This window comes from Oryctolagus cuniculus, chromosome 17 (genome assembly GCF_964237555.1).
Source record: "Oryctolagus cuniculus chromosome 17, mOryCun1.1, whole genome shotgun sequence".
Lineage (NCBI taxonomy): Eukaryota > Metazoa > Chordata > Mammalia > Lagomorpha > Leporidae > Oryctolagus > Oryctolagus cuniculus.
Genome location: NC_091448.1, coordinates 67341040 through 67365426, shown reverse-complemented (window position 1 = coordinate 67365426; position 24387 = coordinate 67341040). Strand labels below are relative to the sequence as shown.

The 24387-nt window shown below is 60.3% G+C and overlaps 1 protein-coding gene across 1 annotated transcript in view; it reads left to right on the top strand.

The window, feature by feature from the left end:
• Window positions 1-24292, top strand: part of LOC103346911 (dynein regulatory complex subunit 3) — a 31821-nt gene extending 7529 nt beyond the window's left edge. The window contains exons 4-13 of the mRNA XM_070061763.1: window positions 992-1158; window positions 4847-4993; window positions 7338-7457; window positions 7996-8108; window positions 9746-9920; window positions 14819-14947; window positions 16340-16410; window positions 17254-17377; window positions 23750-23881; window positions 24001-24292. Coding sequence (XP_069917864.1) covers window positions 992-1158; window positions 4847-4993; window positions 7338-7457; window positions 7996-8108; window positions 9746-9920; window positions 14819-14947; window positions 16340-16410; window positions 17254-17377; window positions 23750-23881; window positions 24001-24111 — 1289 coding nt within the window. The 3' untranslated portion in view covers window positions 24112-24292. The remainder of the gene's footprint in view (window positions 1-991; window positions 1159-4846; window positions 4994-7337; window positions 7458-7995; window positions 8109-9745; window positions 9921-14818; window positions 14948-16339; window positions 16411-17253; window positions 17378-23749; window positions 23882-24000) is intronic.
• Window positions 24293-24387: the final 95 nt, after the last annotated feature.

Here is a 24387-nt window from a genome sequence, read left to right as displayed (position 1 = left end):
ACCCGTGTGGGAGACCCAGATGGAGTTCCAGGCTTCTGTTTTCAGCCTGGTCCAGCCACAGCTGTTGCAGCCATTTGGGGAGTGAACCAGCAGATGGAAGACCTCTCTTTGTCTCTCTCACCCTCCTCCCACCATCATTGTGCCTTTCAAACAAATAAGATAAATCTGGGGTGTTTTTTTTTTTTTTTTAAAAAAAAACACTTTGGTGTAAATAATTTTTTAAAGATTTATTTATTTTATACAAAAGAGTTACACACATACACACACACATACACACAGGTCTTCCATCCCCTGGTTCACTCCCCAGATGGCCACATCAGCTGGAGCTGCACAATTCATAGTCAGGAGCCAGGAGCTTCCTCCGGGTCTCCCACGCGGGTGCAGGGGTCTAAGGACTTGCGCCATCTTCCACTGCTTTCCCAGGCCACAGCAGAGGGCTGGATCGGAAGTGGAGCAGCCGGGACTCGAGCCGGTGCCCCTATGGGATGCCGGCACTGCAGGCGGCAGCTTTACCCACTACACCACAGCGCCGGCTCCATCCGTGAACTTCTTAAAGTACCCTTATATTTGTGTGTAACTTACACCCATCCTTCCGAGTACTTTAAAGTATCTCTGGATTACTTCACAATACCTAAGCGGGGTAGATGAGATGCACACACACAGAGCACTGGATAAACCCGGAATTGCTACGCGGATGGGAGGCCTGAGGCTAGGGGGGCGTCCCTGAGCCCATGGTCTGCTGCCTCAGAGCTGCCGGTCTCCTCCGAGCTCTGACGCAGCGAGCGCCGCCCACAGGGGTGATGTGGTGAGCGTGTGAGGCTTCCAGAAATAATCGCAGGCTTTGCCCCGGGGGTGCGGGGGGTGCGCCGCTTGCTGCCGGCCCGCGGAGCACCAAGTCCCCTTGATGGCCTCGCCCGCGGAGCGCCCACCGCCCAGCCCAGGCACCGGACAGCAAAGCCTCTTCACAGATCCGCCCCTTCCCTTCCCCCAGATCTGTCCTTCAACAACATCGAGGTCATCGAGGGCCTGGACAGCCTGGTGAACCTGGAGGACCTGAGCTTGTTCAACAACCGGATCTCCAGGATCGACTCCCTGGACGCGCTGGGCAAGCTGCAGGTGCTGTCGCTGGGCAACAACCAGATCGACAACATAATGAATGTGAGTGGCCGACATGCACACACCCGTGCGCATGCGCGGGGCTCGGACAGGGCGGGGTCTGCCGCGTGGGCAGGTGCACCTGGAGCATCGCAAGTCTTCTCCCCCCTACCCCTAACCCACCTCCGCGTCGCTTGACAAGCCGGCTTAGTCTGCCAGGGACCCGATCGTGTTGGGACAGCACGCTTCACAAAATCTGTCCGTGACTGCCCGTTCACAGCCTTTGCCACGGCAACCTCTCGTTCTGCCCCCTCGGTCTCTGGCTCATTTAGCCAACGTTTGCCTGCTGGGTGCACTTGCTCTGTTCTCAGTGGGGACAGAGCTGGGCAAGGCGGGTTCCCCTCGGGGCTGACCAGCCCACAGGTTAAAAGAACCTCCGGTGTCCCGTGTCCGTGGACGCGGGGGGCATCTGTGCGACACTGACAGTGGTCATCTCCAGGGAAGGCTGGTTGGCTGCCCCTGCACTCCCCACAGGGGGCTCCCAGCTCAGCAGGCTGGGGCTGAGACCGCCCCCCCCCAATAGCTGGGGGTCTGGCAGCCTCGGGAAGGGGCCCACATCAGAGGTGACCCAACAGAGACCTTCCCCTGTGGTTCCTGGCCAGGGCCCCTGGGAGCTGCCCCGAATTCCATTACTGCTTGGGTCAGATGGATGGCCTGGGCTGGAATCCCAGCTCTACGTGAGGCTGACTGAGATGGATGGCCCGGGGTGGCGGGGGAGGAGGTCAGTCACCCAGATGGTCCCTATACGTAAATCCATCCATCCGACGGGGCAAATCCTGGAGGCAGTGTAGTCTCAGTAGTCTGCCCTGTATGCCCCATGGAAGCCAGCGTGCTTGTCGGGGGTCCAGAACTGGCTGTACAGCCTGCCCCCTCCCTGCTCTGCTGGGGTGGGGGTGGGGATGGGGGAGATCCACCGTGAACCAAGGACGTGGCCTTGGATCAAGGGCTGAGATTTTAGCCACCTCCCAGCTGTCTGAGCTGGGGCCAGCGTCCACTTGCCCATCTGTGAAATGGGCTCAGACCGTAGAGCTGTAGCGAGGACCGAGTGGACCCCAGAGTGTTCAGTACCTGACATGTGTGAGAGGCAGGGTTGCTGGTTCCCAGAGTCGGGGAGAGAGAAGGCCCCTAGGGAGAAGCGGCCGGGGCCAGAAGCTCCTGCGGCCAGGCTGCACCCGGGGTCCTGGAGACCCCCGGTTGTCTCCACCTAGCTGTATCCGAGTGCCTGGCTTTGGGTCCTGGCTCTGCTGTCAGTTCCAGCGTCTTATGCTGTGCAGCCTGGGAGGGTGGGCAGGTGACGGCTTCCGTGCCACGTACGTGGGAGACCCGGATGGAGCTCCTGGTTCCCGGCTTCAGCCTGGCCCAGCCCCTGGCTGTTGCTGCCATGTGGGGAGTGAAAACAGTGAATGCAAGATCTGTGTGTGTGTGTACGTGTGTGCGTGCGCCTTTGAAAGGCAGAGAAAGAGAGGGGAGGGGAGAGAGAGCGAGCTCTCCTCTGCCAGTTCACTCCCCAAATGGCCACAACAGCCGAGGGGAGGGCCACATCGAAGCCAGGAGCCGGGAGCTCCACTCAGATCCCCCACTTGAGTGACAGGGATCCAAGCCGGTGCTTCCCAGGTGCAGGGGCATGGAACCGGATCAGAAGCAAAGCAGCCGGGACTCAGACAGTACTCCAGTGTGGGGTCCCCAGACAGCATCTCAACCCATGAGCCACAGCGCCCATTTCAAAACACGCAGACTTTGAAGCAAAATTCAAGGCCCCCACGAAAGAGCCTCTGTTACCCCCTCACCCTCTGTACCTGCGTCCCTGGCCGAGACCACAGCTGCGGCCAGGCATCCTGGCTCTGTCCAGCTGCCCTCCAAGCCCCGCCCTCATGTCCCGTCTCCACCCCCGTTAGCAGCCCACTCCGCTGCCTGCGCGATATTCCGATGCCACGCGATGTACTTCCTCCGTCCCTCGGAGGTGGACGCTGAAGTTGCTCCAAGCTGGTGGCATCACACAGACCACCTCAGATGTCCTTGAACCCCAGGATGACCTCGAGCAGGGGTCACGTGTGCCTGGGTCAGCCCACATGTAAGATACACTCCCGGCGAGGGTTGCTGGACCAGAAGGCAGGTGCATCTTCAATTTGGATGGCTCTCTGCCAGCTCGGCCTCCGGGGAAGTGGAACCGTTTACAAACCCCCCGGTGGGCCTGCTGCCTGTCAACTTTCTGTAGCGCGCTCGCTTCTGAGGCTTTTCTCTTTGCCTGCCAACAAGCTGAGAAATGGAATCTCACCGGGAGATCTCTAGAAAATGAAATCAGGCCCCCTCTTTTCTCATACATGCTTCGAACTCCACTGGCTTCCATCATCCTTAGAGCAAAATCCAAACCCTTGACCACAGCCTGCGTGTTTTTTTTTTTTTTTAAGATTTATTTATTTATTTGAGAGGCAGAGTTTCAGACAGACAGAGGGAGAGACAGAGAGAAAGGTCTTCCATCTGCTGGTTCACTCCCCAGATGCCCGCAATGGCCAGAGCTGGGTCGATCTGAAGCCAGGAGCCAGGAGCTTCTTCCAGGTCTCCCACGTGGGTAGCAGGGGCCCAAGCACTTGAGCCATCTTCTACTGCTTTCCCAGGCCACAGAGGGAGCTGGATCAGAAGTGGAACAGCTGGGACTTGAACCGGTGCCCATATGGGATGCTAGCGCCACAGGTGGAGTCTTAGCCTACTGTACCACAGCACTGGCCCCAGCCAGCCTGGTCTTACATGAACCAGCCCCTGACCTTGTCTCCACACTTGTATCAAGTCTTTCCTCCATCATACTGCAACTGCCCCAGCCTTTCTCCGTTCCTGGTGTACCCTGAACTTGTCGCTGCCCCAGGGCCTTTGCCCGTGCTGTTTTGGCTCCTGAGAAAGTGCTCTCCTTGCACTAACACCACTGGCTCCCTCCCGTCTCCCATAAATGCCACCTCTCACGGTCAGTGCTGTCTTTATGTTCCTTGTAGCACTTTGCCTAGTCTGTGATGATGCTACTTAATTTTTAAAACACTCCCAGCACCACCCACCGTGTAAGCTCTGGGGTCCACGTGGGCTTTGGTCTCCCTGGGCACACACCTGAGGCTTGCTGCCTGCTTGGTTGTGTCTGCTATTAATTATGACTGACGGCCTTGGGCGCAGTTCCGACACTGGGCGCTGGGAGGCGCTGTGTGCTGCGGTTCTAGCGCAGCTGCGCATGGCTGTCTCCCGCTGGCTGGCCGCAGTTCTTGATCCATTTGATGGATGAGATGGGGTGGGGGTGGGGCATCCACGAAGCCCTGCCCCGAGGGCCCACAGACGACAACCACCACAGCCCTAACTTGGCTTCTGTGTCTGGATGTCAGGCGCCTTTCCTCTGGGCCTTCCTTTAGGACAGCTGTAACACACGTAACATCCCTCCGCTCGTTCCTCATTCTACACGCACTGAGGCTTAGGGGAACTTGCCCAAGGCCCCATAGCTGGGATTGGAGCTCCCGTCTGTCCGTGCCTGATCCAATATCTCAGGGCACTACCTAGTCCCCTACCTGCAGGCCTGGACCCCCACCCACCCACTCTGCACCTGTGCCCCGCCCCCCGCCCTGCCTGAGGCCTGAAGGTGCCAGGGCCCTCCCGGCTGCAGGGAGAAGGCGGGGGTGTGTTTCCAGGCAGCCAGGACGGAGCGTCCTCTCCTCCCCAGCTCGTCTACCTGCGGCGGTTCAAGTGCCTGTGCACGCTCAGCCTCGCCGGGAACCCCATCGCCCAAGCGGAGGACTACAAGATGTTCATCTACGCCTACCTGCCTGACCTCGTGTACCTGGACTTCCGGCGCATCGGTGACCACATGGCACGTGTCTTCCCCCTCCCCCATCCCCGTGGGGTCCCGCAGCACCTGCGTGGGTGCCCTCTCGCCCAGGCTCCCAGCAACCAGGGCTCCCCCATCTCTGCGCATTGTCCCAAGGCCACCTCGCAGCCACTGTGTGGTTTCCTAAAGGAAACAGTGGAGAGGGCTCCCCCCTACCCCCTGCACCCTGGTCTCTGTGACCCCGGGAGCAATATTAAGAGCTAGCTGTTGTTGGGCGTTCATCAATCAAGCCCATGCCGCCATCTCACCACCAGCCAGCCGGGACCCTGCTGTCGTCCCAGTGGCGAAACTGACGCTCAAGGGCAGGCACTCCAGTGGGCGGGGCTGGAGCTGGGAGTCAGTCCCTGTGAGTGAGCTGCCTGCCTGTGGGAGGGTCTTCCTGCTGCCCCCTGCCTGCCTCCCTCCCCGCCCCCCATCCCCTGCTGTGAAGCTTCTCACTCTGGGCCGCGCCATCTATTGTGGGAAGGGGTGGCAGGGGGTGGGGGGTACTGACCCATTGGGACTGGGGTGACACCTTGAGTTGGGCCAGCTGACCTGCCTGCTAGTACCTGTCCTGCAGACAGGAGCTGTGTTGAGGAGCACTAAAATGACCCCCCCGGGGGGGGGACACCTGGAGAGGCAGGCAGGAGGGTGGGCCCCCAGCCTCAACTCTGAGCCCCTAGAACCTACAGTGAGCGGAGCCCCCTCTCTCCTGGGTGGGCCAAGGTGCCGTCCAAGCACCGCTGTGGAGGCTTAGAGAGGAGGTGACCTCAGGGGGAGTGCCCTCCTCCCGCCACAGGCTCTCTCTTGTCCCTGCATGGGACCGGAAGCTGAGACTACAGCTGTATCTATTTTATTTATTTTATTAAAAAGATTTATGTGTTTATTTGAAAGTCAGAGCTACACAGAGAGAGGAGAGCCAGAGAGAGAGAGAGAGAGAGAGAGAGAGAGAGGCCTTCCATCCACTGGTTCACTCCCCAATTGGCCTGATCCGAAGCCAGGAGCCAGAGCTTCTGCCAGGTCTCCCACGTGGGTGCAGGGGCCCAAGCACTTGGGCCATCTTCCACTGCTTTCCCAGGCCACAGCAGAGAGCTGGATCAGAAGTGGAGCAGCCGGGACTTGAACTGGTGCCCATATGGGATGCGGACACTGCAGGCGGCAGCTTTATCTGTGATGCCACAGCACTGCCTCACCCCTTTTGTTTTAATTTTAAAGATTTATTGGTTGATTTGTTTCTTTGGAAGGCAGAGTTACAGAAAGACAGAAGAGATTTCTCATCTGCTGGTTCACTCCCTAAATGGCTTGCAAACAGGCCACAGCCAGGAGCCGGAAACTCCATCCGGGTCTCCCACGTGGGTGGCAGGGGCCCAAGCACTTGGGTCATGTTCCGGTTCCCCAGGTGCATCAGTAGGGAGTAGAGCAGCTGGGGCTCACGCGGGATGCTGGCATCGCAGGCCACTGCTTGACCCGCTGTGCCCGCTGAGCCACAGCACGGGCCCCGGAGCCAGTTTTAAAGGCAGCAGTGCTCTCAGATGCCTGGGTTGGCCACATACCTGTTTGAGTGTGCTCTTCTTGTTATGAAACCATGGGGCACCTTGGACCTGCACCTATAGAGAGCATAAAATCTGTTCTCTTTATAGTAATAAAAACATCATAAAAATAGGACAGAGGCAGATATAAGTTGTTTGGGACGCCCGCATCCCATATCGGGAGCCCCAGCTACTCCCCTTCTGATCCAGCTCCCTGCCGATACCCATCCCAGGAAAGCAGCGGAAGACGGCCCAAGTACTTGGGTCCCTGCCACCCACTGGGAGACCCGGATGGAGTTCTGGGCTCCTGGTTTCAGTCTGGCCCAGCGCTGGCTGTTAACAGGCATATGGGGAGTGAACCAGCAGATGGAAGATGTCTCTCTCTCTCTCTCTCTCTCTCTCTCTCTCTGCCTTTCAATGTTTTTTATTTTAAAATCTAACAATAAAATAATTTAGAAAAGAAAGCCTCTCACTGAGCAGTGCCCCAGCCCCCCCCCAGCACAGCAGGGGTCGGGGGCTGGGGGATGAGGGGCAGGGGAGGGCGCTCAGGGTCCCAGAAGCAAACCAAGGCCCCCTCCAGACTCAGACCCTCGCCTAGAATCATCCGGACAAATCGGAAACGAAACCCAGGCTCTTGAAGGGGCCTTCTCAGCTCCCTAATTTCCCTGGGACCCCTCAGCCAACCTTGCCTTGTGAAGGGGGTCTGTCCGGCCCGGCCCCCTCCCCCAGCCCACGGCAGGGAGGGAAGTGGTGGTGGTGGGGACATCCAGGCGAGCTCCGCTAACGGCTAACGGTGCCACCTGCTGTTCTCCGGCCAGAAAGAGCTCGCAGAGGCAAAGCACCAGTACAGCACGGACGAGCTGAAACACCGGGAGCACCTGGCGCAGGCCCGGCTGGAGGCCGAGCAGGCCCAGCGCGCGGAGCTGGAGGCGCACAAGGTCTCTCGCGGACGGACACGTTCAACGCAGGCCCGCCGGGATCCCTGGGCGCCCTGGGAGAAATCATGCCCCACGCACAGGCCACGAACCCCTCCCCGCCCCGCCCACCTCCCTGGGGCTGGCTCCAACCACAGCGCAGACTCCCGGTCGGTCCTGTCCCGCGCTTGCTGGCGTACCCCTGCGTCCAACACTCTGGGCTGCGAGAGGGTGCTACAGTCTTGCGCCTTAAGACCCTCGGGCAGACGTCCCCTCCCCACACACCCTCCACCACGGCATGGCATGCCAGAAACAGGCTGAACATGGCCTCCCGCCATGAGCCCCACCCCTCCGTGCAGCCAGACCGAAGCAGCCTCGCACCTGCTGTTCCTTCTGCCTGGGAGGCACCCCTCCACCACCCCCTCCCGCCGCCCCTCTACCTCGGAGAGGGTTGAAGCCCAAGAGGTAGTGTCTGTGTTAGTGCCCAGCCTGGGGGCCCGTGCCCAGCGCGTCCTCCCTGGAGCCCGCCTGGGTCACCGCGGGGCCCTGTTTCTGCCCGCAGGCTGCCTTCGTGGACCGCCTGAACGACTCCTTCCTGTTTGACAGCATGTACGCTGAAGATGTGGAAGGCAACAAGCTGTCCTACCTGCCCGGCGTCGGGGAGCTGCTGGAGACATATCCGCCCCGGCTCTCGCCGCCTCTTGTCTGGCAGAGCCTGCTCACGGAGCCCCCAGCCCCTGCTGGGACTGTTTCCCCATCCTGGGCCAGGCTGAAGTCAGACGCCTGGACCTCCATCTGGGTTTTCCATGTCAGTGGCGGAGGCCCAAGCACTTGGACTATCTTCTTTTTTTTTTTTTTTTTTTTTTTTGACAGGCAGAGTGGACAGTGAGAGAGAGAGACAGAGAGAAAGGTCTTCCTTTGCCGTTGGTTCACCCTCCAATGGCCACCGTGGCCGGCGTGCTGCGGCCGGTGCACCGCGCTGATCCGATGGCAGGAGCCAGGAGCCAGGTGCTTTTCCTGGTCTCCCATGGGGTGCAGGGCCCAAGCACTTGGGCCATCCTCCACTGCACTCCCTGGCCACAGCAGAGAGCTGGCCTGGAAGAGGGGCAACCGGGACAGAATCCGGCGCCCCGACCGGGACTAGAACCCGGTGTGCCGGCGCCGCAAGGCAGAGGAGGGCTATCTTCTTTTTCCAAATTTATTTATTTATTAGAAAGGCAGAGTTACAGAGATGCAGAGGCAGAGACAGAGAGAGGTTTCGCATCCATTGGTTCACTCCCCAAATGGCTGCAACAGCCGGAGTTGGGCTGATCTGAAGCCAGGAGCTTCTTCCGGGTCTCCCACACAGGTGCAGGCACCTAAGGACTTGGGTCATTTTCTGCTTTCCCAGGCCATAGCAGAGAGCTGGATCGGAAGTGGAGCACCCAGGACTAGAACCGGCGCCCATATGGGATAACAGCACTGCAGGCAGAGGCTTTGCCCTCTGCATCTGCACCACGGCGCTGGCCCCATGTTAAGTTGTTATAGCAGAAGGTTCATGGGTACCAGCAGTCACTGGGCGAGACTTGACACCTCAAGGCCTAAGCAGCCTGTTGTGCGGGGTGGGGCTGGTGGAGCCGCTATCCGGCAGGTGCTCTCGTGAAAGTGGCCCAGCGGGTGTGTGACAGTCCCTTTGATCAGGCACATCTTGCACTGCCAGCCCCCCCCCCCCACGCCCCGCAGCCTGCCTTGGCTCTGCTTTGCCAAGGTATGACACGGATGACTCTGTTTTCAAATCTTGACAATTTTCCCAGTGGCAGTGGCGGGGCCAGGACTTGAACCTGGATCCTCCACTTCCACCCCTGGCCCCTCCACCCCCACCTACCCCACCCACCCCACCCCAGCACAGCTGAGCAGCAAAATGGGCCCTCTGCCCAAGAGCCCATCTCGGTCACACACCAGAGACAACACACACCACCTCATCCCCTGGCCAGGGCTGGCTCCTCGGGCTGCCAGCCCCTCCCTGTCCCGCCAGGTCCCCAAGCAGTCTGTTTGGGGCCTGCTTGCCCTGTGGGTTCTGCCCGTGGTCCCCAGCTCCTTCCCCCACCAGGCCTCCGATGGTGGCGAGACCTCAGCCACACCATTACCCTCTGAATCTCCAGTGCCAGGTCTCTGGGCCCCTCAATGGCTTCCTCCATCAGACAAGACCCTGAGTTCGAGTCCTGCACACACACATGTTCAGCGTAGCAAGCCCTTGCACCCTTGTGGCCCTCCCCGGTGGCCTGCTCCAAGGGAGAGAGACGCTGCCCTGAGCTTCCTTAACGCCCACCCACCTACAAGGACAAATTTGTCACCATCTGCGTGAACATTTTCGAGTACGGCCTGAAACAGCAGGAAAAGCGGAAGATCGAGCTGGACACGTTTACTGAGTGCATCCAGGAGGCGATCCAGGAGAACCAGGAGCAGGGCAAACTCAAGATCGCCCAGTTCGAGGAGAAGCACTCGCTGGTAGGGCCCGCCCCTCCCGAAGCCGCAGCTCTGCGCCCGCCGAAGGGCTGCAGCACCTGTGCCCCTGCTGACCCTTGCGGCCCAGGCCAGGGGGTCACGCAGCCGCGAGCAGCAGAGCCAAGGCCCAGCCCACTCACCGCCTCCCCTGCTGCTCCACTGTGGCCACGAAGGTGGGGCTGTGGCTCCATCATGTAACATGCCCAGGGGTTCAAGGTCATCCTCGCCCTGCATGACCTCATCTGTTAACTGTCGCTATTTTATTTTATTTATTTGTTGGCAGAGTTCAAGAGGGGCAGAGAGAGAGAGAGAGAGAGAGAGGACTTCCATCCGCTGGTTCACTCCCCCAAATGGCCACAATGGCCAGAGCTGAGCCAGTTCAAAGCCAGGAGCCTGGATCTTTTTCCGGGTCTCCCACGCAGGTGCAGGGGCCCAAGGACTTGGGCCATCTTCCACTGCTTTCCCAGGCCATAGCAGAGAGCTGGATCGGAAGTGGGGCAGCCGGGACTTGAACCGGCGCCCATATGGGATGCCGGCACTGCAGGTGGCAGCTTTACCCGCTACACCATAGCGCCGGCCCCAGGACGTCCTTTTTTATTTATTTGAAAGGCGGAGCGGCAGAGAGAGAGGGAGAGAGACAGAGAAATCCCAGCCACTGCATCAAGCTCTCCAAACAGGGACAGGAGCTTCCCAGGCATTTAAACAGGGAGCTGGATCGGAGCAGAGCAGCCAGGGACTGGAACTGGCGCTCGTATGGGGTGCCAGTGTCTCGACCCTGGCCCCACACTTGTGACGCCTCTTTTCTGGTCCCAGTGGCCATTGGGTTTGGGATGGCAGGGGGTCAGCTGGTCAGTGCTTCCTGGAGCAACAGGTACCTCTGGGGAAGCAGGAGCAGCTAGAACGGGGCTGATGAGGACTCTGCTCCCAGGGTCTGGAGTGGCTGCCTCCTCCTACAAGGCCACCAGGCATGAGCTGACTCGCCTGAGCCTGGGTCCAGGGCAGTGGAGCTTGCCCAGCTGCACAGAGCGGGCCTGGGGCCTGGCGCCCTCCTTGAAGGTCTTGTGGGCGTGGCCTGCGGGCACTGGGGCTGGCCAGAGCTCCCCAGGTGTTTCAGAGTCCACTGTCTGGGGAGATCCCAGGACCCACAGGCCCTGAAGGCCCCCTACCCCTCCCCGTTGCACGTAACACGTGCTACTGGTACACAGTGACTCCCACAATGCTTGTGGCCCAGCTGCGCCCCGCAGAGCCGTTTTATTTTCTCCTGAGCAAGGCAAGCTGCACCTGTCTTCCAACCATCGCTGTCTCCTATTCTGTCAACTACGTCTGCCTGTGTTTGCCCTTACCCATTTTTTTTTTCTATTTGGTTTTTTGTTTCTCGGTCTTTCTCACTCTCTGTGCCTCTTTCTTTAAAAAGAAAAAAAATTTACCATGTAGGAGTGCTTTAGAGATTTCCAGGTGAGCCCTGTCTCCGTGAGATGAGTCGCAAACATTTCCCCCACTTTGCTGTTCGTCTTGCCATCTTGTCTGTGTTGCATCTCACCATTGCAATTTTTATTGCAATTTTCACTTTATTTGAAGTGGGGTGGGGACAGAGAGAGAGCTTTCACGTACTGGAGGGGTGAGGAACATCCAGCCCAGGGGCCACACAAGGCCCTCGAAATCATGAAGTCTGGCCTTGCCGAGGCAACCATAGGCAGGACTCAAAATCCAGTCGATCTATAGCAGGCTAATTAATTTCATATGGGCCATGAGTGATATTACAAATACCCAAAAGGCCCTTGGCAGAAAAAAATGTCCCCCATCCCTGCTGCTAGTTCCCTCTCCAAATGTCCCCTCAGCCAGGTATGGGTCTGGCTGAGTTGGGATCTCCCACGCGGGGCAGGGACCCACGTGCTGTATCAGTCACCAACAGCTCCCCAGGGTGTGTATCAGCAGGAAGCCAGATCAGAAGGGGAGTAGCTGGAACTCGAACCTAGCACTTGGGTATGCGAGGTGGGCACCCTGAGCAGAGACTCAACTCCTGCACCCAGCGCCCACCTGGCCACTCAGTGTTAATTTTTTTAACGTGGTATTTGTCAGTCTGTTTTGTTGCTAGTATTCGGGAAGGAATTCTTCACTCAGAGATCATTGGAAAAACCCCGTGTTCTTTTATTAGCCCTTCCATGGTTTGCTTTCTTTCTTTCTTTTTTTTTAAAGATTTATTTGAAAGAGCTACACAGAGAGGAGAGGAAGAGAGAGAGAGAGAGAGAGAGAGAGAGAGAATCTTCCATCCATTGGTTCCCAATTGGCCGCACTAGCCAGGGCTGCGCTGATCCAAAGCCAGGAGCCAGGAGCTGCTTCCAGGTCTCCCACATGGGTACAGGGGCCCAAGGACTTGGGCCATCTTCTACTGCTTCCCCAGGCCACAGCAGAGAGCTGGATTGGAAGTGGAGCAGCTGGGACTCGAACTGGTGCCCATTTGTGATGCCGGCGCTGCAGGCAGTGGCTTTACCCGCTACGCTACAGCGCCGGTCCCCCATGGGTTTATGTCTTTCATGGGAATCTTCCCTCCCATCAGGTCAGGGAGCCAGCTCTGTCTTTCTCCCGATGGGGAAACCATGATGAGAACAGCGCTCATCCCTCCGAATCACGCCCAGTTACTCTGTCCTCCGGCGGGACTGACGCCAAGCATCCACGAGACAAGTGGACGTGGCACCTGGCACCGGGGGCGTTCCGGGCCTTCCCTGGTGACAGCTGGCATGCAGTACCACCCTCAGCCTGGCTCGTTCTCTCCCCCCGCCAGAGCACCCTCTCCCTCCAGACGGGTCCAGGATCCACGTCTCCCACTTGCCCCCTGGGGTTGCCTGTGGGTGCGGCTGCCTCTTCCCTGTCCAGCACCTCTCCTGACCTGTGCCTGCTATAGGAGCCCCTGGAGCCCACGGTGTGTGCCAGGCCTCCCGCACAAGGCCCATGGTCCCCAGGACCCTGTGAGCGCAGGAAGCCTGGGAGACGCTAAGCGGCCGTGCCAAGCTTACACTGCACATCGTGGGTCAGCTCCACCTGACTCCGATATTACAGACAGACAAAATTGCTTGTGTGTCCTCTTTGGGGGGAGGGGTCTCTGACCAGGACCAAGAATGAAATACCTTGAGGACCAGGTGTCGTGGTGTTAGCAGCAGGTTAAGCCACCGCTGGAGTCAGGCTATCACGTATCAGGGTGCCTGGTTCGAGTCCCAGCTACTTCACTTCCGGTCCAGTTCCTGCTTGTGCTCAACTTGGGAGTCAGCAGCAGCTGATGGCTCAAGTGCCGGCGTCCCCATCACCCGTGTGGGAGACCTGGATGGCATTGCAGGCTCGTGCCATCAGCCTGGTCCAGCCAGGGCTGTTGGGGGCATTTAGGGAGTGCACCAGTGGATGGAAGATTCTCTCTCTCTCTCTCTCTCTCTCTCTCTCTCTCTCATTCTCTCTGTCTCTTTCTGTGTGTGTCTCCCTCAAGTAAATAAAAACAAATACATTTTTTAAAAAAATGCAACCTGGCCGGCTCCCAGGCTCACTAGGCTAATCCTCCGCCTGCGGCGCCGGCACCCCAGGTTCTAGTCCCGGTCGGGGCGCCGGATTCTGTCCCGGTTGCCCCTCTTCCAGACCAGCTCTCTGCTGTGGCCAGGGAGTGCAGTGGCCCTGCACCCCATGGGAGACCAGGAGAAGCACCTGGCTCCTGGCTTCGGGTCGGCGCAGCACTGGCCATGGCGGCCATTTGGGGGGTGAACCAATGGAAGGAAGACCTTTCTCTCTGTCTCTCTCTCTCACTAACTCTGCCTGTCCAAAAAAAAAAAAAAAAAAATTGCAACCTGCACGAGACAGATGAAGAGGGGAAAAGCATACATATTTTATTCCATGATGTGCACATGTACATTTTATTTAGTGATCTCTATATTACGCACCAGAGTAACGGGAAGACCCAAAGACACAGCTGGGGCTGGAATCTTAGCACAAAATTGGACAAAGAGCCGCACCCTGTGAAAACGACCAAAACAGTGTGGTTAGACCAGGGCCGGGCACGGCGGCGCAGGACCAACGGACAGAGAAGGCTCACGTGTGCAGTGGTCCCTTGGCCCCCCGCCTCCAAGCTCTGGTTGCTGGGGACAGCAATGGCTTCTTCTTGGGGCACAGGAAAGGGCACGTCTCACCTGCTCTTTCAAGGTAAAAAAGTGGAGGAGACAGATGACTTCTTGCAGCTGCGGTCTTCAAGTGTCTTCGGCTCAAAAGCGATCCACATGGCAAAGTGGTGTGGCGTAGGGGGTTGGCACTCAGAAGCCCCCCGAGCCCCGGCACCTTCCACCTGGCCCTGCTCGCAGGGACAGAAACGCACGTGAGCAGCGGCGAGCCCCGGTTGGTGCCCCTGAGCCTGTGCTTCAGCATTCCCCCTTTTTTTTTTTTTTTTTTTGACAGGCAGAGTGGACAGTGAGAGAGAGAGACAGAGAGAAAGGTCTTCCTTTGCCGTTGGTTCACCCTCCAATGGCCGCCGCGGCCAGTGCACTGCGGCCAGCGCACCGCGCCGATCCGATGGCAGGAGCCAGGAGCCAGGTGCTTTTCCTGGTCTCCATGCGGGTGCAGGGCCCAAGCACTTGGGCCATCCTCCACTGCACTCCCTGGCCACAGCAGAGAGCTGGCCTGGAAGAGGGGCAACCGGGACAGAATCCGGCGCCCCGACCGGGACTAGAACCCGGTGTGCCGGCGCCGCAAGGTGGAGGATTAGCCTAGTGAGCCGCGGCGCCGGCTAGCATTCCCCTTTTACAGACGGAAACTGAGGCAGGAGAGAGGGCCGGTGGCTTCTGCAAGCTCGCAAGGCTGGCACCTGCCGGGGGGGGGGGGGACCTCAGCTCTCCCGCGCGGCTGGCTCAAGCCCTGGCTTTGTCCCGCAGAGCCTAAGCAACATCCGCGAGGCATCAGAGCTGCCCACCGCGGAGAGGATCGCGGAGTGCGACCAGGACATCACCGAGCTGTTCAACGCGCTCATGACCCTGGAGATGCAGCTGGCGGAGCAGCTGGAGGTGAGGCGGGCCGGGGGGATGGGCGGGCGCAGGTGCCACCTGGTCCCGCAGCTGCGCGCGCACCTGTGACCCGCAGACCACCCACCCACCCTGGGCGCGCGCCCCTGTTGCGCACTCGGCGCCTGCCAGCCCGGCGTCTGCTTTTCGTCCATTTAAAAAACTCAGACGGGAAGGGGTCCTTGCAGGGGAACTGAAGAGTGAGCCCCTTCCCACATCACCTTCTCCCCCACATCCTGGGAGAGCCCCGAGCCTCCTCCGTGGGGAAGGGTTTCTGATGCGACCTCAGGAGCGGGGCCGGGTGCCCACGAGACCAGGCGGGCCACCCCACCCCCACTCTCACGCGCGCGCACGCAACTTGGGGACCAGACCGAAGCACCTGCCGCTCAGCACGCGGTAGAAATGATACCGGATGGCTGCTGGAGCAGCCGGGCGAGCCTCGCGTGTTCCCCGGGAGGAGGAGCGCGGGCCCGGAGTGGGAAGGGATGTGACAATGACTGGAACCTCATTAGGGGCTGCCACGGCTGGGCCAAGAGGTAGCGCCGAATCGATACTCAAGTGATTCCTCCGCCGCTGGGGGATGGATTCCCCCCTTCCCGTCCCAGGCAGAGGCTGGCTCGCCCCCCAGCTGGGGACTTGCAAAGGCAGCTGAGCGCTGGCCGGCTGGCGGCCCTGGGGAGGGCTGGGCCGCGGCTCTCCCACGCAGTCCAGGCAGGGAGACCACGTTCCAACATCCACGTGTCTCCCGGAGCCCAGGCACTGCCCTATTTGTGTTACCAGGAAGCGGCTGGGCCTGCAGACCCGCGCTCGGCCCCCTCCCCCCTCCCCTGTGCAACTGCACCAGCTGCGGCCCACCGCGGATCAGGCGGGGCGGGGGGGGGTGTCCGCGCTCCAGAGGGAGCCAGCAGAAGTCCCCACGTAGGCCTCTGTGCCCTTCTAAGCGCAGGAAGCAACACTGATGGGGAGAGTTCTGGGGTAACAGCCAGCGCTCATGGCGGGGGGGGGGGGCACTCTGCTCAGCAGCCTGCAAAGCATTCTGTGGGGAACCCATTTCACAGATGAGGAAGTCGAGGCTCGGGGAGGTCAGGTGACTTTCCCAGAGTCACACACAGTGGTGGAGCTGGGACGCGGCCCCTGAGGGCTGCCTCCAGCGTTTGTCTGTTGAGTGTGTGTGTGTATGGGGGGGGGGGTTGAGAGGAGTCAGGCTGTGACAGGTGGGCCCGGCACAGGGCACCGACATGACACTTCGGAGGGTGCTGGCGATGAGTGAGTCGGGCCTGAGAGGGTGCGGTGGCTGGTGTGTGAGCGGGCAGGCGGCTGCTCGGTCCCCAGGGTGTTTATGCCGTGGTGCTGGGCGTCTGAAGACGCACAGTGACTCTGCGTTCTCATTTCCAGGAGACCATAAGCATGTTTGAGAGGAACATTGTCGACCTGGTGGGGCTCTTCATTGAGAACGTGCAAAGCCTATATCCTAGCTGCTGCGGCCCAGGGTAGGGAGGGCTGCCCTGGCCTCCAGGGGGAGTGAGGGCCAGGAAGGGTGAAGCAAACCCAGCAAGGACCCCTTGCCGGCAGCGTCTGCAGGGTCATGCCCTCACCCCTCCCACCCAGTGCCCTAAGCTCCTCCCAATCAGTATCTTAGGCACCTCCCACTCAGTGCCCTAGGCACCTCCCACCCAATGCCTTAAGCTCCTCCCACTCAGTGCCCTAGGCACCTCCCACCCAGTGTCTCAGAGACCTTCCACTCAGTGTCCTAAGCTCCTCCTACCCAGTGTCCTAGGCACCTCCCACTCAGCCCCCTAAGCTCCTCCTACCCAGTGTTTAGGCACCTCCCACCCTATGCCCTAAGCTCCTCCCACCCAGTACCCTAGGTACCTCCCACCCAGTGTCTTAGAGACCTTCCACTCAGTGCCCTAAGCTCCTCCCACTCAGTCCCCTAGGCACCTCCCACTCAGCCCCCTAAGCTCCTCCCACTCAGTCCCCTAGGCACCTCCGACCCAGTGTCTTAGAGACCTTCCACTCAGTGCCTTAAGCTCCTCCTACCCAGTCCCCTAGGCACCTCCCACTCAGCCCCTTAAGCTCCTCCTACCCAGTGTCTTAGGCACCTCCCACCCAGCCCCCTAAGCTCCTCCTACCCTGTGGGCAGTGAAGGCGATGAAGCCACCTTTGGCCCTGGCAGCCTGGCCCTGGCTGAGCCACTCGGCCTGCCATGCACCTGCTAGAGCCCCTACCCCCGCCCCGGCCGCCACCCCAGGGGCACAGGGCAGCCCCGGCCAGCTGTCCTGGGACTTTTGCTTGACTCCCGGCGGGACGATGGCGCAGTGTCGGGACCTGGAGAACCACCACCACGAGAAGCTGCTGGAGATCTCCATCAACACCCTGGAGAAGATGGTCAAGGGCGAGCCGGACGAGGACCTGCCCGACGACGTGCGAGCGGTGAGTGCGGCCGCGGGGGAGGGCCCCCCCCAGACAGGAAGCCCGCAGCAGGTGCCCGGTGGGGGCGCCGTCAGCCAAGGAGGGCGCGAGGAGGGGGTGGCGTCAGTTTTCCAGCAGGCCGGGGCTTCTGGAACTTTCTACAAGACACCACTACAAACGTGTCGCGTCTGAGGTGGCCCCCGCGTGCAGGTCGTCTTACTTTTAGCAGCACGGTTCCTGATACAACGGGACGTTCTCCCGCTTCCCACCGGCCCGGTCCAGGGATGGACGTGGGCAGGAAGCGAGAGGCAGCCCAGGCTCCCCGCTCCTTGCCCGGGGCCTGTGCACGGGTGGGCCCAGCTGCAGACACAGCCCTGGCCTGTGTATGTGTTTGGGACAAAGCCCAGGCTTTGACAGGAAGGGCCCGGGGCCTGGAAGGTGTCCCGGCATGCCTGCTGCTGGCATTCCACATTCTCAGCTTCTCTCCCCTGCCCTGCTGGTCACGCCAAGCCCAGTCACCGCCACCCTGTGCGTTCAGCCCCAGAAGAACCCTCTCAGGCTGCCCTCCAGCCTGTGACACTGTTGCCTGCTAATGGCTTCCTGTGGCTCCTAGATCAAGCTCTTCCTGCAGCCCACCACACGCCGATGACCGGGCCTGCCCTGCGTCAGCAACTGCCTCTCGCCCTTCTCATGCCCGGTTCCCAGTGCCCCGGCCTGAGCCAGTCCCATCTCCCGGGCAGCTGAGAGTCCAGCTCTCCGGTGTGCTCTTCCTGTGGTCTCTGCCCCTGAGACCCCAGCTCCAGCGTCCGCCCCTTGGAGGAGACACCCTCAGGGTCTCTGTCTTGCATTGCCATCCCTCGCTGTCTGGTGTAGGTGGGTCTCCCTCTGTCTGTCTCTCTGTGCAGGCAGCAGGGCACGGGGCACAGCATGGAAGCCGGGAGGCATCCCCAGATGGTGCAGGTGTGTGCACCACGCCCTCCTCTGTCACGTGCTCGGCTGATTCCTGCAGACACAGCCTCTGTCCCACGGTCCCAGACAGACAGACAGACAGACGCCCGACAGCATGGGGGACAGGGCTTCTCTGTCCCCGGCTTTGCCTCTCTCAGCCACGAACCACAGCTGAATGGTGCTGTGTGTTGTTGATGGCGGTGTTTTTAAGATTTATTTCTTGATTTGAAAGTCAGAGTTACACAGAGAGGGAGAGACAGAGAGTAAGATCGTCTATCCACTGGTTCACTCTCCAAGTGGTCGCAATGGCCAGGGCTGGGCCAGGAGCCTGGAACTCCATCCGGGTCTCCCACGTGGGTGCAGGGGCCCCAGCACTTGGGCCATCTGCTGATGCTTTTCCCAGGCCCTAGCAGGGAGCTGGATCAGAAGAGGAGCAGCCGGGACTCGAACTGGCGCCCACAGGTTATACTGGCACTGCAGGTAGCGGCTTTGCCTGCTACGCCACAGTGTTAACCCCAGCCGACTGCTGTGGGCCAGCAGAGGAGAGTGCCACCCTCCTGGAGCCGGGAGGCAAGGCTGCCCCAGAGAGAGCCCGCTCTGGAATCGTCCACACAGCAATGCCGACCGCCACGCCCCGCCGCAGCTCTGTGACACCCAGTGGGTACAGGACAGACAGGTGCTCGCTCCCACGGCCGCAACACTGCCAGAAACATGGGTCCCGGAGGCCGAGGGCTGAGAACCAGGCCGGGCTGGTGCTTCCGGTGGCCAGCCCCCCTTCCCACCCATCTACCGCCGGCTCATGAGGCCTGGGAACCCTGGGGTGGCACCTGCTGACCGAGGCAGCCGGCAGTGCAGAGCCCCCCCCCCGAGGGCCCCATGATCCGTGTCACTCACTGCACCCACAGAGGTGCTTCGGTAGGCACCTTGAAAACTGTCACTTTTGGGAGCATTTTGGATTTACGAATCCCCCCCCACACACACACACATACACATACTGGGGATGTTCAAACTGGTAAAGTCTATGCAAATGATATTTCAAGAATCTCAAAAAAAAAAAAAAAAGCTTCAAAACTGGAAGCACTTCCGGCCTGGGCACTTTTGCATGGGGCATACCCGACCTGTCTATCACCCTTGTTTACAGATGAGGGACAGCAGGTGCACCTGGGGCTGGCAGAGGTCGGGCGTACTGGCCGAGGTGCCAGAGCTTTCAAGGACCAGGCTCTAGGGTGACTTAAGCAGAGCCTGGGCTGTTGTCACTGTAGAGCCACCATGGGGACCCTCACTGTGGACTCCAGTTGGGGGGGAGGCGTCCAGGCGCTGGACTTGACCCCACAGGCCACTTGACCTCAAGTGAAACTGCACTTTTTTTTTGTTTTGTTTTTGAAAGAGTTAGAGAAGGAGAGGCAGAGAGAGAGAGAGAGAGAGAGAGAGAGAGAGAGAGAGAGAGGTCTTCTATCCGCTGGTTCACTCCCCAATTGGCCACAACTGCTGGAGCTGCGCTGATCTGAAGCCAGGAGTCAGGAGCTTCTTCCAGGTCTCCCATGCAGGTGCAGGGGCCCAAGCACTTGGCCATCTTCCACTGCTTTCCCAGGCCACAGCAGAGAGCTGGATCAGAAGTGGAGCAGCCAGGACTCAAACTGGCGCCCATGTGGGATGTGGACACTGCAGGGGGCGGCTTTACCCACTACACCACAGCTCCAGCCCGACCCCAAGATTTTGCAACAATGTCCACTGTGCAAAAATTGAGCTCCTCCTACCTGGTGATGAGCGCCACCCGGTGGAGTCCCATGGATGAGGCCGTCTCTCAAGAAGGGATTTGTGTTCCTAGGGCTAGACTCGCCTGGAGCTGGCGGCCAGGGAGGGCCCAAGTGACTGCAGGCCTGAGGAGCCCCAGCCGGGCCCAGGAGGCTGCCTCCCTCCCCTGGCACAAGTCCCTGCCCCATCAGGCTGAGCGGCTCCTTTGTGGGTGGGGGTGAGGACTTGTGGGGTCCTGGGCGCCCTGGGGTGGGAGATGGATAGGATGACCTGATTGATTGCCGGCACCACAGGGGCTCTCCGGGGTGGGGGTGGGGTACCAGCTCTCAGAAGCGCCCCTGAGCAGTGGCTTGGGAAGACATGTATCTGCACAGCCGTGAGACCCAGACAGAGGGGGGGTGGCACAGCAGTGGCCCCTGCCTCGCCCTGGAACTCTGCAGCAGCTGCAGGGGAGTCTGGAACAGTCTCTCCGTAAGAACTACTCCTGGGCTGCTGTGGGTACGGGGGCATACTGGAGACCGGGGGGTGGGGCAGAGGAGGGGCGTGTCCAGCTCCCAGGGCACAGGATACCAGGACAGGCTCAGAGCCCCAGCGGGGCCTGCTGCTGCTCTACCTCGCAAGCAGGTTTTGGCGGGAGGAGCCAGGCCCTCCCTAACAACGCAGACTGTCTCGCAGGGGTGGGAAGGGCTGGCCCACAAAGGGGGCTGGCACTATGGTGTAATGGGCTAAGCCTCCACCTGCAACACTGGCATCCCATAGGGGCGCCGGTTCGAGTCCCAGCTGCTCCATTTCCAGTCCAGTTCTCTGCTAATGCACCTGGGAAAGCAGCAGAGGATGGCCCGAGTGCTTAGGCCCCTACTACCCACATGGGTGACCTTGGCTCCTGGCTTCGGACCGGCCCAGCTCTGGCCATTGCAGCCATTTGGGGAGTGAACAAGCAGATGGAAAACCATCCTCCACCCCCACCACCCACCTCTGCCTTTCAAATAGATGTTTAAAAAAATAACAATAATTCCAGTATGAGCAGCAGAGGCCAGCCCGATCCCAAGCACAGCACAGTCCAGGAGAGAACAGAAGTGGCCGCCCCCTCCAGGTCACCTGGAGACCAGAACTGACAGCTCCCATTCCTACCTAACCGCCTTGGTCCAGGCTGCCTTCGTTGGCCCCTTACAAACGGCACGCAGGCCATGGTATCCAAGCAGGCTGCCGGCCGGGCGCATGGCCTCTCCAGAGCCCCTCTCTGCGCTCGGGCTCCGGGGGAGACCCATCGCTCCGCCTGGCTTCAGAGGGCAGCCACGACGACCCACTTCCCAGGGTGAAGGAGGAGCCGGGAGGACGGATCGACGCGCTGGCGGCTATTTCTAGAATAACCAGGACGCCCACTTCTGAGCCCTTGCCTGAGGCTCTTGGTGGGCAGATGGCACACTTGTTCTTTTTTCATTTTCATGTGAAAGGCAGAGACAGAGAGAGAGCAAGAGAGGGAAACGGTGGGGTGATCAGTATACTGGAGCACTCCCCGCGAAGACCCACGACTGGGGCTGGGCCAGGCCAAAGCCGCGAGCCCAGGATTCGATTGGGGTCTCCCACGTGGGTGGCAGGGACCCGGGTCCCTGAGCCACCTCTGTCCTCCCAGGACGCACGGGCAGCAGCCGGGAGCTGGATGGAAGGCAGGGTAGGCAGGACTTGAACCAGGCGCTCCAGTATGGAAACATGGGCATCCCAAGCGATGACGTAACTGCTGCGCCAGACGCCTGCCCTGAGATTGTATGTCTTTTTTTTTTTTGGCCAGGCAGAGTTAGACAGTGAGAGAGAGAGACAAACACAGAGAGAGTTATAGACAGTGAGAGACAGAGAGAAAGGTCTTCCTTCTGTTGGTTCACCTCCTAAATGGCCACTACAGCCGCACTGCGCCAATCCGAAGCCAGGAGCCAGGTGCTTCCTCCTGATCTCCCATGCGGGTGCAGGGCCCAAGCACTTGGGCCATCCTCCACTGCCTTCCTGGGCCACAGCAGAGAGCTGGACTGGAAGAGGGGCAACCGGGACTAGAACCCGGGGTGCCGGCGCCACAGGCGGAGGATTAGCCAAGTGAGCCACGGCACCGGCGATTGTCATTGAACCCTTGTTGCCACCTGGCATGGCTTTCTGACATACAGAGAAGGAACCTGGTCACTTCCTCTTATTTCTCTCCCCGACTGTGCTATCTGGGTCCAGATGCCCCATGCCCCATGGCAGCTGACCTGGCCCCCCAACCCCTGGTCCCCCCGATGTGGCACGGTGCAGAAAACCAGCACCCCAGAAGTTAGCATGCACTCTGAGAAGGAGCCGTGGCCAGACCAGTCAGGGAGGCGAGACAGACAAGGTGAAAACGGTTTCTGTCCCACCAGACTCTGCCGAGACCCAGAACCCCTTGGGCCTGGGGAATCTTCAGGAGCAGCCCGGGATGTGCCGGTTTTCGCAAATGCATCTGACCTGTCTGGCCAGAGTATTTTTTGCAGAAACAGTGACATCTCAGGGGCTGGCGCTGTGGTGTAGCAGGTAAAGCCACCACCTGCAGTGCCAGCATCCCATATGGGTGCCGGTTCGAGACCCGGCTGCTCCACTTCTGATCCAGCTCTCTGCTATGGACTGGGAAAGCAGTAGAAGATGGCCCAAGTCCTTGGGCCCCTGCACCCGTGTGGGAGACCTGGAAGAAGCTCCTGGCTCCAGCTTTCCAATCAGTGCAGCTCTGGCTGTTGCAGCCAGTTGGAGGGTGAACCAGTGAATGGAAGACCTCTCTCTCCCTCTCCTCTCTCTGTGTAACTCTTTCAAATAAATTAAAAAAAAAAAAATTAGGTGCAGCTGGGCCAAGATGAAGCCCAGAGCGCCCTCTGGGTCTCCCCCGTGGGTGGCAGGGGCCCAAGCACTTGGGCCACCCTCCACTACCTTCCTCGGCACATCAGCACGGAGCTGCATTGGAATCTGGGATCCTGGGACTGACACCAGCACCCCGACATGAGATGCAGAGCCGTAACATGCTGTGTCTTAAATTTTTATTGACTTGCTGGGCAGGGAAACGGAGATTTCCTATTCGCTGGTTTATACCCCAACAACAGCCCAGGTCGGGCCAGGCCGAGGCTGGCGGCCAGGAGGAACTCAGTCCAGATCTCCCCCGTGGGTGGCGGGCACCCGACGACTGGAGCCGTCACTGCTGCCTCCCAGGGTCTGCCTCAGCAGGAAGTTGGGGTCAGGAGCGCTGCCCGGCACGGAGGATATGGGATGCAGGTGTCCCTAGCAGTGTCTTCTCTGCGACACCAAATGCCAGCCCCTTGGCAGCTTTTCGTAAGGCAAAACCAAGGTCAGGAGCAAGGGCAGGCAAGAGGAGACCCCTCCTGGACTCCCAAGTGTGTTGCTGTGGACGTGAGAGGCAGTGTAGCCTAACTGCGGGCAAGCACCCGCGGCTTTGGGCTCCCGCTGTCCTCCGCCTGCCACCAGCGGTCTCCACCTGGCTGACAGAGGTTTGGGGCAGGTGAGCCTTGTCGGTGCCCGAGGGAGGGGAGCATCATGGGAACAGGTGTGCTGAGCGAGGTTGCCCTGGTAGCCAGGGAGGGTGCGGGGTACCACCTGCTGGTGCCCGGGGCAGCCGAGGCAGGGCTGGGGGACCCTTCGGTGGGCTCGGAGCAGCGTGCTGATCCCCCCTCCCCACCCCCCCAGCTGTTCGTGGACAAGGACACGATCGTTAACGCCGTCGGGGCCTCGCACGACATTCACCTGCTGAAGATTGACAACCGAGAGGACGAGCTGGTGACCAGGATCAACTCCTGGTGCACGCAACTGGTGGACAAGGTGAGCTCGCGCGGGGCCGGCGCTGGACCCCTCCCACCCCCACCCCACCCCCACCGCCGCGAGGGCTGCGGCTAACAGGGGTCTGACGGAGGGCGCTGGGGTTCGGTTTCACTCCTCAGATTCACAGGGATGAGATCACGCGGAACCGCAAGCGGGTGCGGGAGATCAATCAATATATCGACCACGCGCAGAGAGAGCTGGAGAGCCTGGAGAGCCCCGACATGGACTAGCGGCCTCGGCGGCCCCAGCCGGCGGCAGCGCACATGCGCCCCCGGCTGTCCCAGGACGGCCCCGGGGCTGGGGGGGAGGGGGTCTCAGCCCCCTCGCACCTGTCTTTCCCCTGCTCGTGGGAAAACATCCAGATACGGAGAGAAATAAACGCCCGAGCCGCCCTTCCCCTGTGCTTTCAAACCCGAGTCCACGTTCGTGTATGAATGGGAGGAAGAGGCTGGGGCCTGGGCGGGGCCGGCGTCGGCTGCCCCTGGGACCCGGGCACCGCCCGTGCG